Source organism: Pteropus alecto, unplaced genomic scaffold (assembly GCF_000325575.1).
Source record: "Pteropus alecto unplaced genomic scaffold, ASM32557v1 scaffold189, whole genome shotgun sequence".
NCBI lineage: Eukaryota > Metazoa > Chordata > Mammalia > Chiroptera > Pteropodidae > Pteropus > Pteropus alecto.
In genome coordinates this window covers 638,951-651,953 of record NW_006442117.1, presented here as the reverse complement: position 1 = coordinate 651,953, position 13,003 = coordinate 638,951, and the positions used below count along the sequence as shown (strand labels likewise).

Here is a 13,003-nt window from a genome sequence, read left to right as displayed (position 1 = left end):
CACACAGGAGAATCCCCGGGAGCCGGGTGACCGCCGCCACTGGCGTGCCAAGGCCTCGCCCACCTCGCCTGCCTCGCCCGCCTTGCCCGCCTCGCCTGCCTGCCGGGCGCCGACGCCGCAGGCTGGGGGGGCTAAGAGGAGGCTGCCTCGCCCGCCTTGCCCGCCTCGCCTGCCTGCCGGGCGCCGACGCCGCAGGCTGGTGGGTCTGGAAGAGCAGGCCCGGGTGTGAGTCACGCCCCGGGTCTCTGTCCCGCCTTTGATTCGCTGAGTGAGCGCGGACGGGGCCTGTGAGTCCTGGGGCCCTGGGCGCTCAGGTCCAGGGGCCACGAGGGGGCCACGGCACACGAGGGGCTGGAGGTTGGGCGCACGACCGTGCTCCTGCACCCCCATCGACCGCACCCCCTGCAAGGTCAGCGCCGCAGCGATGCAGTCGCCAGAGGGCGGCGTCACGACGCGGTTCTGGCTGCAGCCACGGGGCGGAGGCAGCTTCCAGTGGTGGCGAGCGCTTCCTCGCTGCCTGCACACCGCTGTCCCCTCACCTGGACACCCGCGTGGGCCGCGCCTGCCCCCACACCACGCCACTGCTGCCACCCGCAGTGGCCCTCTGAGGGAGCTGGTGACGCTTGTCCCCACAGTTCGGCCCTGCGGGCAACACAGCATGCGTCCTGCTGAGCCAAGGGACTGGGCACGAGGAGCCACACGTCACGAGTGATCGGCCCCGAGCACGGAGGAGGCAGGGCCGTCATGTGGTGAGGCAGGGAGGACCCCTGCCAGGTGGCACTCGGGCACCTGACGCGCCTTCGTCCAGCACTGATGGCGGACAAACAAGAGCAGCCGCCCTGGGCTCAGGAGGGCCCTGAGGTCTGCATCACAACCAGCAGAGGCGCTCGGGGAGGGCACGGGGGCAGACGGGATGGGGGAGGCGGTGCCAGCTCGGTGCCAGCCCCCTGGGAGAGATCCTGACAGCTGTCCCCCGGCCAGCCACGGGCGGACTGTGCCCCAGAGCCCCTTTCAGGAACAGGGACTTCCACCTCGGTGCTCAAGACGTCCCCGCCCCTTCCCGGGGTGGCCCACGGAAGACGCATGGACGAGGTGAGGGCCTCGCATCCCTGCTAGCGACAGCTCCGTCCGCTTCAGGGCCTGACGTCTCCCCTGGCCCAGTTCTGCTTCCTGCTCCACGTGGAGCCCAGGAGCGCCCGGTACCCGCTGCCCCGGCGTCTGACCCTGGAGCCGCCCCACCCGCTCCATGGTCAGGGCCCAGGGAGGCCAGGTCTCGGCTGCCAGCTCTGGCTATGCCGGGGGGCTGGTTAGGGTCCCGGGTCAGTTAGGGCCTGAGCCCGAATCTCCCCAGGACGGTACTTTATCATCTAGTCACGGGTGATCCCCCCACCCCGGGGTTTCCTGGCACGTGCCACACGAGCACGTTGACCCGGCCTCATGAGGCGCAGGCCCCCTGGGAGGGAGGGCGGGCGGCCGCCCCCTCTCACAGCCCCGGCCGTCGGGGCTGGTCTGGGGAGGGCGGACCTGGCCTCTGAGCAGTGACTACAGACGGCGCCTTGTCTCTCAGTTGTCGGCAGTGTCGAAAGAATTTATTTCAAATCCGCTTAAGACTGTGGCAAAACTCAGGTTGTCCAAAAGGCAATACACAAAGTTCAACCAAGCCCCGAAGACCGGAAAACAGTGTTCGCAATCCAAAAAAATACAAAGGCTGCGGATACGGTACAAAAACTAGAAAAAACTCGCCTCTCTCCCCCACCCGCTGTGTTTCCGGTGGACCGTGGGCCCGCAGAGGGCCGAGAGCTGCCGCCCAGTCCCTACGGCTAGTGAGTGGCGGGGTGGCTGCGACGGGGGTGGGGCGCGGTAGGGAATGGCCAAAGAAAGGGGGAAACGGACGTTCTCTCTACGCCAAAACAAGGACACAAAGCTCTTCGTTACTTTCTAGATCCCTTTGCCACCGCGACACAGACACCTCATGCCGAGTACAAGTTTCGTCCTACGTCATGCACGTCCCGCCCGCTGCCCGCGCCCTCTGCGCCTGCTCTGGTGCCGCAGAATCCCGGGCTGGCGCGTCCAGGCCCCGGGAGCGGCAGGCGAGAGGGCCCCGCGGGAGTCTCCCTGGGGACACACCGCCATGGTCCGGCTTCCACAGCCGTCACCATTCCAGCCCCGGAGCTGATGTAGGGGCTCAGCCTTCCTGAGCGTGTGGCCTGGTGAGCGGGGCCCACCCCGCATGCCCAGGACTGGTGCCCGCATGAGCAGCGGCCCCGGGAACAGCGGCACCCCGGGGCGAGCCTCCCCGCCACTCAGCACCCAGCCCCGGCCGCACCCATGTCCACGGGCGGCCCCTCGCCCTGTGGCTCCGCCGCCCCCAGCCTGTGGTTCAGTGGCGCCTCTCCCCCCCTACAGCAGCTGGCCAAGCCACTCCCTCTGCCGAGATCTTTAGAAACAGAGGAGACGCACTGGGAGGGGACCCCTTAGGTGCGAGGCCTTAAGGTCACCAGGGAGTCGGAACGGGGCCCATCTCTGCGTGCGGGAGGGGTTCCTGCGCACACACGCCTTTGGGCTAACGATGGCGCCGATACCGGGCCCGCTGGCAGTGCTGGCAGCGTTCTGTGCACGACCCACTGAAACAGGCCTCGTGGGGGTGGGGACCGGGCCTGGCTTCAGGGGTCATGGGAGGCCCGTCTGAAATGTGAGTTTTGCAGCTGCGTAGTAAACACAGTCATGAGAAGCGTAGATGGAAGACACTGGTCAGGGAACACCCTGGAAAGTCACCGCGTGGGTGCGATGCGTTGCGTGTGAACCCTTAGCCCGGACGCGGTAGATGAGAGTGAGCACACGTCTCTTCCTTGAGCAGCGTCATTCTACAGTCCCCACGGTGAGCGGGCGGAGGCGGGTCGGTGTGGCTGGTCCCGTCTCCAGGCGGGATGTGGAGGCACAGGATGATGTAGCGATTCGCCCGACCGTGCCTGAACCGACATCAGAGCCAGGCGAACGGACGAGTCCCCGGGGGCCGACCTGGGCGTCTGACCCCGCCCTCCGGCCCCAAACCTGCTCCTCCGTGTCCCTGTCCGGTGACATTCTTCCAGTGACAGGAGGAATGGGGTCAGCGGGAACAGCCACAGGCTTGGTTTCCTCACAGAGTCCTGAGCTGTCCGGGGCCAGCGCGGACAGATGACCCTCCAGTGACGTCCGGTCAGGTGTCCCACCAGCTAAAGGCCCAGCCCCTCGGGAGGAAAACGAAGGTGTTTTGTCTCTAGGTGGGGCCGGGGGTGGGGGCGGCTGCAGCACCTGCGGTGAGTGCGAAGTGAGGCCTGGCGGGCTGGCTTCTGTCCCGGGGCCCACGTCCCTACCTGCCCGCTGGCACGACACTGCCGACCGATGGCACAGCCCGGGCTGGGCCCTGGGACGAAGGTCCCCGTGCAGCCCGGAGCGGACGGCCCACGTGCCGCTGCCGCTGCATAGCCACACGCGACGAACCACGAGCACGGCCTGCTCCTCGGCGGCCGCGTGTCCCGGGGGGACACTCAGCTGTCACAGCTAAGGGGGCACTTCCGGCGTCTAGCGGGTGAAGGCCAGGGCACTGCGGAACGTCTCGCTGCGTGCGGGACAGTAAGGGCCTGACCCGCGAGAACGGCCCACCCCGACGTCACGGAGACGCGGGCAGCATCCCCGGTCCGAGGATCCGGCCTGGGCAGAAAGGCGAGAAGCGGGGTGTGCGGAGTCTTGGCTCACCCCGAATTCGGGGCCACGGGAGACTCAAGGGAGATGAGTTCTAAGAGGAAGGGCCCCTGTGAGGACGGAACTGCAGAGCCGTGTCATTTCCGGGGCGGCCTCCGAACCCCCTTCTCGCAGACCAGCTCCGTCTTCCCTCGGCCAGCCCGACGGAAGCGTCATCGCGTGTGATTTTTATGTACAGAATGTCACCACGCCGTGCAGGAACAAGGAACTCGATGGCAGACGAGATGCCCACGGCCCGTGGCTTCTCCTCCGGTTCCCAGGGCTCCTGGGAGGGCGCCCCGCGGCGGCGAGGAGCTGACGCGTTAGTGCCGTGTTGCTGGTCCCTCAGAAACACGACCGAGTGGCAGGGACCCGCCTCCTGGGGTCCGTTCTTGTCCCTGAAAAGTGTTTGTGCCGAAGACAGGAAGGGCCGGCGGGACAGCCCGACACAGTCCCTGGTACCATCCGGGTCCTTCTGGGGTCCCGGAGGCCTCAGACGAGGCGTCATGCCCGCCCCGTCACCTGCGGGGCCTCGCGGGACGGCTGACGGCCGGGGGCAGGCAGTTTTGGTGGCTTCTCTGAACTTCAGGTCATTTTCTCTCTGACGAGGCCACCGACATTATGGGTACCCCCCATCCTGACCTAGGCGCTGGCTCTCCCGAGGGTGCCACCAGTCCAGGCGGAGCTTGAGCAACGCCTGCCCAAAGTTGCCAAGCCAGGGCTGCCCGATGACCCCGGCTTGGAGGGTTTGGGGAGCTCCCCGACCTTTCATCCGGCTTCCGCTGCACAAAGCCGCTTCCGCCGGGCGGCCTCAATGGCTGTCCTCCCGCCTACGTGCCGACCTCGTCTTTTCCAAAAGACAAGACTCATCTCCCAAAGCCGATGCACCTGGACCTGCCAGCATGGCTTCCTCAGCCCCAGGAGGCCCTGGCCGCCCTCAGGACGCTGCTCCACCTTCCAAGCTGAGTCCACCCAGAGCTGGGCCGGCAGGGAGACTAGGACGTGGAAGCAGAAGCATGGACGAGGATGCCGACGGCCCAGGGCGGCCTGGGTGCCAGGACTTTGGTGGCAAGGCTTAAATGCAGCACCAGACAGCTCCTGAAGCCACTGGCGACCGGCCTGGCCGGCCACACCGTGGACGCGGCCGGACGCGGCAGCCTCGCGGCCCAGGAGCGGGCTTCGAGGTAGGATTGTCGGATCTGCTGAGTCGAGGGCAGGTCTGCAGGGCCGGTCACTCAAGGAGCAAGTGCAGCGTCTGAAGAAGCAGCTAGAACCAAGTAAACACAGTTGGTGCCGGTTCACGGGCTAAGTTGTATAAAAATCCAGCAAATAGACAAGTTACTCCTGAACTTCGAAAGTAAAACGCCTGATAAAATAGATTCTTGTAAAAAGGAGAGCGAAAGGTTTACGACCAGACGGAGATGGAGGTGGCAGGTGACAAGGAAGACGGTGGAGGAGAAAGGTGCCCAGTGACAGACCGTGGGACGCACTGTCTTCCTCAGAGATGGACGCGACTCGACGCGGGTCTCGAGGGTGGTTGGCGTCCCCAGCGAGGAGTGGAGGGCCCACCCCAGGCCCGTGCGGGGGGCTGGAACACAGGCGTCGCCGTCCGCCGCCTGCCATCGCGGCCACGTGCTCCCACGGTGACAGGGAGATGGTCCCAAAGTGGAGGCGGGCCGTGTCCAGCAGATGCCCAGGGCCTCCCGTCCGTCCAGGTGCTGAGTCCGAGCACCGCACAGCTCAGGCGAGTGGCTCCGACGGCTGCACAGGTGAGCTTTGGGGAGCCAGCTCCAGAGAAAAGCCACCGCCAGCTGGAGACTCGTCACACGGGCATTTGAATTCAAATTCCAGTGTTTTCTTATGTGTTTAACAGCTCAGAGCGGAGTGAATTTCGTGGACTCTCGTGTGTGTGTGTGTATGTGTGTGTGTGTGTGCGTGCGTGGGTGAGGGGGTTGGTTGCTGAGTGAAGGACCCCAGGAAACCCTTTAAGATGGTTCTGACCAGGTCAGGGAGAGGCAGGGCCCACAGAAAATGATGAGCATCCCTTCCTGCGGAGCCTGGGTTGGACGCGTGCGTGGCGGGCTATGCGAGGACTCAGGACGGACAAGCTGAGGAACATCCCCGACGAAGGGGGAGCCTGCGACCCTGGGACCCCACGGGAGGGCCGCCAGCGGAGCACAGACGCCTGGGACTCGGGCTTCCGAGCGTGTCCTGCCGCCTGCTTCCAGGGCAGTCCCAGAGTCGGGCCTCCTCCTGCCCACCCCGACCCCACGAAGACAAGCGTCAGAAACAGGTGGCGGGAAAGAAATGCATAAGCCCTGGAAGCCTCTGGCCCCGAGCACGGTCCTTCGCGAGCGTTTGGACCGTCCAGGTGGGACCGGGGGGAGCACGCCCTGTGTCCACCGCTGCCAGCGGCCTCCACGGCACGGCCTGCAGACCCACTCTCGTGCCCCAAGGACAGTGTGTCTCTGAGATGGTGGCTCTGTGGGGCCGTGACGTGGTCGTCCTGCCCTTGTGGTCACCGAACGTCGGGGTGGCAGGCCCCTCCAGACCTTGAGCAGAGCCGGAGCGGGGAGGCTAGTTGGCCGGCAGCTTTGGCCGCCCCAGGCTGGGGGGCACTTCCAGGCCTGTGTGCAGAGTGACCTGCAGGAGAAGACGGGGTGAGCGAGTGGTGAGGCCACCTGAGCCCTTACCGCACGGCGGCCACGCGGGACACTGCTCCCTCGGGGTGGCCACAGGCAGCCGCCTCTCAGGATTGTGGGGTCTGCTGTTTACGATGCCCCTCAGGTTGTCCCCAGGGGCTGCTCTGCGCCCCTCGCACTGCCTGGGTCCCCCCACCCGCGGCCAGGAGCCAGCCAGGCTGACCCCCATGCAGCAGGCGTGCGGGTCCTTGGGCCGCGTGTGAGCCTCGCTGTGTCCCACGGCCCTGAGGCACGGCAGCCTGCGTCAGGCTGCCTCGGAGCCCCCTTGCCGGCGAGTGGAGATGCAGACCAGCCAGCGACTGATGGACGTGGCCCCTCAGTATTCAGGGCCCTGCCCCGGCGGAGGGGCCCCCATGTTCCCACATCTCCCTCACCGGCTCCGCTCCCGTTTACTCTCTGAGTTTGGGAACTCCTGAGCCGCCTGCTGTGCCCTAGGACCGGGCCACCTTGGGCTACAAAAGGACACATTTCCTGCCCGCTTCACATGGGGCCAGAGAGCAAGGGGCGCTGGGAACAGGAGGGGCCCCACGGCACCCCAGGGCTGCTGTCTCCCCAGCGGCTCTCTACTCCCCGCTCTGAGAAAGCTTTTTTTCGCTCAGCACCCCACCCGAAGGCCCCAACATGCACCCAGCCCTCGGGCCAAGCCGGGCAGGCAGGACGGTCCTCCTGAATGCTGAGCCCCACCCGAGGCTTTCCCAGAAGGGGGGCCGCTGATCGTTCCCCCTCCCCATCCCGCCCTCCACTGCTCGTCCACAAGCGGCCACCTTCGAGCTCCGCTTCCTTCAAGTGGACAGGGAGGACTTTATCAAGCCAGAGGACGGTCTCCGGGGAATGCCCTAGGTGGCGACGCTCTCCACCTGGGCGGGTTCTGTGGTCAGCTCGCTACCGCCCACTTTGCCCGGGGACCCTCCGGAAGCCCCCGAGGGCGTCACGGGGCGGGGCGGGGCGGGTGGCTCCAGCTGGAGGGTGACGGTACCTGCACGTTGCGGTTGAGGCTGAGGGCCGGCATGAAGACCCCGTCCACGTGGCTGAAGGCCGTGGGGCCCTGCTGCTGCCCGTTGATGAAGAAAGTCAGCGTGTGCTCATTCAGGTCCAGCAGCAGGCCGACGGTGGCCCCCTTGCACACGCCACCTTCCGTCCTGCGGAGAGAGGCCCCATCAGCACCCCTCGCCTGGGAGGCAGTGATGGCTCACAGAGTCACGTGGAGCTGGGTCCACAACCCCCGGGCCGCAGACCGGCACCCATCTGCGGCCTGTTAGGAACCGGGCTGCACAGCAGGAGGTGAGCGGTGGGCGAGCGAGCGAAGCCTCATCTGCATCTGCAGCCGCTCCCCAGCGCCGGCATTGCCGCCTCAGCCCCACCTCAGATCCTCAGGCCTTGGATGCTCACAGGAGCCCTGGTCCCTGATGCCACAAAGGTTGGGGACCGCTGACTTAGAGGATGCTGGGACACCCTCACTAAGACAGGGCCGTTCTTCTAGCTCATGAGCCTTCTCTCGAAGTGCACGCATCTATTCAGGGGCCACACAGGTGAGGCCCCTTCTTCCCTAGCAGCATCTGAGGAGAGCTGGGGTCGGGTGAGCTCGGGTGGGAGAGGTCCCTTCACCCGTCAGGAAGCCACTAACTCGGTGCCCTGTTCAGTTTCAGCCCAGTGACGGACGCTGACATCGTGGAAGAGGCGGCCACCCCTGCCGCTGGGAGATTTTGAAAAGCCTGCCTGCTTCGGCTGTCTCCCCAGATATGTCTCAGGGACTCTGGAAAGGCAGCATGTGGCAGGGGACGGGTGCCGAGTCTGGATCAAGTGTCCCACCTGAGTCACCAGCCCGCGGTGAGAAGGTTGATGGTGAAGCTCTTCGGGGTGCTGCCTTTCGGGGGGGCTGGAAGTCACCTCCACTGGAGGGGAGGGTCTCTAAGTGAGGGGCACTCTGCCGGGGCCTGGCTATGCCCATACCGACCACCGGGTGGCGGTAGTGACCAGTCCGAGGCTCAGGAATGACATTCCCAGCCGGGGTCAGTGCTGCCCGCCAGGCCTTGTGTCCCCAGCACAGCCCCTGCCCCCTCCCGCCACACAGACAGCTGCTCAGGACCCACGCAAGGCCCCGTAGCACCGCTGGTTGGCCTGAGACCAGGGCTGCGGCTCAGCCTTCCGGGCCCAGGGAGAGACGCCGGCAGGACACGTAAATCAGGAGCTTCCTCCAGCGGCCCCCGCGAGCGAACGCCCTGTGAACACCCCCTGCCGTCACCGCCCGCAGCAGACGGTGCATCCGGTTTGCTCAAGTGGACACGGGGCAGTGGGCCTGGACTCGGCCCCTGGGTCTGAGCAGGCAGCTGGGGTGAGCCTGCAGGGCCCAGACAGAGAGTGCGCTCACAGAGTCATCGGCCGTGAGCACCCCGACACTGCCTGCCCCACCAGGCCTGCCCTGCCGGGGGCACTGCCGGGCGCAAAGCCCCCGCGAGGTGAGGCAGCGGGAGCGGTGGCTCCAGGCGAGCGACCGGCAAGGCAGTGGCACCTGCTCCCTCTGCAGGCATCTGGTCGCAGCCACGAGGCCACCGGCTCTGCAGTGACCACAGCGCGGCCGACAGTGTGTGCGGGAGGCGGGGCAGAGCCCGGGGCGAGCCGCGCCTGAGGCCCCAGGGACCCGGCAGTGGCCGCTGCTCCGGTCCCTGCCGTGCGCGCTCTCTCGCGGGGGCTGCAGCGAACCGCCACCTCTTCCAGGGCCCACCTCCCGCCAGCCCGGGGCCTGCACTGGGCACCGGCGGCCAGGGCGGCAGTCCCACGGGATCCGGCCCCGAGCCCCACGCCCGAGGGAAGCGGCGGGCGCACCTGTTGGTGTGGGAGTTGCAGTGCATGAACCAGCTGCGGTTGTTGTCCACGTACATGGCCCAGGCCTTGTCGTCCTTGCCCAGCATCATGTCCTTGGCCACGCTGGCCCGGGCCACCCCGAAGGCGGGGTCCGGGTGGCTGTCGTAGCGGTCGACGTGCAGCTCCCAGTAGTGCACGCCCTTGGAGAAGGCGGCCGTGCCCAGCACCACGCGGTCGTCGTAGCTGCTGCAGGTGGCCGTCTGGTTGTCATTGGACAGGATGATGTCCCGGTGCCCGGAGTTGGGGTCAAAGGTGAACCAGGCCACTGGACGGGAAGGAGGCAAGAGGGGTGGGTCAGGGATGGGATTTGCTGACGGTCTCACCTGGGCTCAGACCCCGGCTACTCCCGTCTGCGAGGACGTTGGCAGCCGGCGTCACACGTCCTCCCAAAGAGTCACACGAGCACACGCACACGCACATGCACATGCGCACACACACGCACATGCACACACACATGCACACACGCAAACACGCACGTGTGCACGCACACACATGCACTCGCACATGCCTATGCACGCGCTCACGCGCACAAACGCGCACACGCACACACACGCACACACGCACGCGCACACATACGCACACTCAGGCGCACGCACACATGTGCACACGCACGCATACCCACGTGCTCACATGCACGCGCACACGTACACACGCCCTCACTGTGTCGCCCGCGGTCGGGGGCCAGTGACACAACCTGCCAGGGCGCAGACACCCAGGCCCCCGAGCCCACGTCTGGACACCTGTGAGGGTGCCGGCTCCCCACACTAGGAGCTAAGAAGGTGGGGCTCACGCCCCGTGCGGCGGTGGCAGATTTGGGACGCACAGTGAGGAGGGGGTAACCAGTCACGAAGCTCCGTCGCCCTGCTCACGGCTCACTGTGGGGCTCCCCCATCTGCCCCCCTTACACTTCGTCATCAGAAGTGAAGCCACCACGCACAGGACGAGGACCACTGGTCCCCGGGCCGGGCCCCTGGGGCAGGACGCGAGTGGACCTCTGGGTTTATGGCATGACTGCAGGGCACAGCATTCCGGAAGGCATCGTGGCCGCAGCCTGGACAGCCGCCTCTGCTTCTGTCCCCTCCCGCCCGTCCCGGGAGGCCTCCGGGCAGGTTCTGTGTCCCTCAGGGCAATCAGACAAATGGTGACAGGAAGCTCAGGCCAGCGGCACCCTGGAACCCTGCCCCCAGGCGGGGTGCCTGCAGACTCTCTGGAACCTGTTCTTTGGTGATGTCATGGCTCCCGCTAAGCGCTCAGTCGATCACAGTCCAACAGGAAACTGGGGGGATGCAGCCAGGCGTGGGGGCCCTCGGAGCAGAGCTCCTGCCCTGGGCATGGGGACAGGTCCCCTCCGCGAGGAGGGCTCAAACGCTGGGCCAGCGTGCGCCTCCCTGTGGCCGGGTGGCCTCCCGTTCTCTGCCACCCCCAGGCCCTCGAGGCGGGAGCTTCGTCTCACGAGTGTCCTGCCCCAGGTCCAGCAGCGGGGGGAGGGGAGTGTGGAGGCAGAGGGTGGGGTGTGCTTCCTCCACTGCCCCCTCCTGCCTGAAGCAGGGGTGGGGCCCTGACCCTGGGAAGAGGCAGGTCCATGCTGTGGAAAGCACCTGTCCTGCTGGAACCCGTCTCTGCCGCGGGGGACCCTAGAGCCCCCAGAGCTCACCATCGGAGGTCTGCAGGACCACGGTCTTGCTGTAGGGCCCGACGCCCGAGCCGTTGAGCGCCTTGACCCTGGCGTTGTACGTGCTGTTGAAATGCAGGCCGTCGATGGTGCAGAGGGTCTCCCTGCCCACGTACACCTCCTGCAGGGGACCGGCAGCGTTAGGTGCCCGTCGCCTGGGAGACTGCCCTTAACAGCCAACGCGGCGGCAGGGGCACAGACCGTGTCCAAGCTGGGCGCGAGCCCTCCCCGTGGGCTGCCCGGAGTCCCGGGGAGGCAGGAGGGACCGCAGGGGCAGCCACTGGGATGCAGCCCAGCGGCATCATGCCTCTGCTGCGCTCGGCCCCGTGGGGCGGGGCTCAGGGGCCTGGGGACACCAGCGCCTCCGGGGGACAGAGGGGCAGAAACCCCACTTCTGCTCAGCTGCACCAGCAGAAGACTGTCGGTTTCCAGTGGGAATCAAGCTAGAAAAACAAGCTACGCATCTAAACCAGCGAAATAAACAATATAAAATAAACACTTTTTAAAAGGACCGTCACACATGCGAAAAGGCAGACAGGAAGGGTGTGACGTCGGTGGCCTGAGCGGATGAGGTCTGCGCCCTGTCTGTTCCCCACTGAGGCCGGTGTCGTCCACTCCTCGCCTCCCACGGGGACGGGACGTTCGCATCAGGCCCCAAAGCCCCCTTCCTGGGCGTTGGCTTTGTCCCCGTTCGCCTCACGCTCACCCTTGCCCTTTCGCCCGTCCCCGTCCCCGTCCCCGTCACCGTCCCCGTCACCGTCCCACGTCACCATCCCCGTCACCGTCCCCGTCCCCATCCCGTGTCACCGTCCCCATCACCGTCCCCGTCACCGTCCCCGTCACCGTCCCTGTCACCATCCCCGTCCCCGTCCCTGTCACCATCCCCGTCCCCGTCACCGTCACCGTCCCGCCCGGCTGTGTAGGGGCCTCACTCTTCATTTGCTTCGCTAAGTCACTAACAGCAGCAGCTGCGGACCACGTGTCTCCGCCCCACTCAACCCTTCGACATCGTGTCTTCTCGTATTTACTCGCGAGGAGACCCGGAGACGGCCGTGGACCGGCCCACGGTCACAGGCATCCCATCTGGAAGCCAGGGTTCAAGTCCGGGTCTGTGCGCTTGGGGGCCCACACTGCCGGGACCACACACTGGCCCCGCGAGTCCCAGCCCCTGGACCTCGAGTTCGTCAATGGCGCCGTGGCGTCTTTATTTGGGCTCTGTGGCTGCTTCTCTTAACGCCTGCAGACGCCCCCTCTTCCTTCCCGTTTCAAACCCGGGCTCTGTCCCTGGTTTCCGGCCTCGGGCCTCGGTCGGTCCTTAGCTCATTCGGGTGACGGGCGTGACTGCTGTCCCATCTCGGGCCACTCACATCCCCACTACCCTAAGCTGCCCAAACTCACAGGGACCCAGCAGCTCCCGAGGAAGTGCTGTGGCTACTTCCCCGGGTCTCACTGTTGTGGGGACGCTGACCGAGCGTGGAAGGACACGTGCCAGGTCTCTTCGAGAGAAAAGGAACACTGACCTTCGGCAGGATTTGCGCTAAGTGGGTGCAGCCCCCCGGGAGAGGCAGAACTGTCGTGATAGGGAGGGTCTGTCTGTTTGTCTTCTAGGCACAGAAAGGAGGGGTCTTCTTAGGAAGACCCAGAGTCTGTGCTTCCTGGCGATCACGTCAGCCAAACGACTCGGCACCAACCGGAACTTCAAGTGCGGAATCTCAGGGTGAGTCCCGTGAGGGTCGGGGGGCTGGGCGGGGGACGGTCTCTGGCTCACTCGGAGCCCTCAGTGTCCGCGGCATCTCCCCACGCGGCCGTGGCGGGGGACGGTCGCCCCCTCCAGCAGCCCCTTACAGGTGTCTGAGCACCTGGCCAGGCGAGATCGTTAGTGAACCAGGCGAGGTGGGGGCGACAGAGGCTGAGGCCGGGGAGCAGCGTGAGGGGGACATGTGGGAGGATAGACACGGCCGGACGGCTGGGGTCAGCTGGGGACGAGGCACGTGAAGGCGACGCCTTCCCCGAGCTCTGCATCAGCCTTCACAGAAGTCCCCCGGAC

The 13,003-nt window shown here is 66.3% G+C and overlaps 1 protein-coding gene across 1 annotated transcript in view; it reads right to left on the bottom strand.

Annotated features, from left to right (window-relative positions):
- Positions 1-6,297: 6,297 nt before the first annotated feature.
- TRIM67 (tripartite motif containing 67) overlaps positions 6,298-13,003 on the bottom strand; it is a 47,595-nt gene continuing 40,889 nt past the window's right edge. The window contains exons 6-10 of the mRNA XM_015596243.1: positions 11,722-11,924; positions 10,939-11,077; positions 9,246-9,549; positions 7,399-7,561; positions 6,298-6,363 (exon numbers count right to left, since the gene is read on the bottom strand). Coding sequence (XP_015451729.1) covers positions 6,298-6,363; positions 7,399-7,561; positions 9,246-9,549; positions 10,939-11,077; positions 11,722-11,924 — 875 coding nt within the window. The remainder of the gene's footprint in view (positions 6,364-7,398; positions 7,562-9,245; positions 9,550-10,938; positions 11,078-11,721; positions 11,925-13,003) is intronic.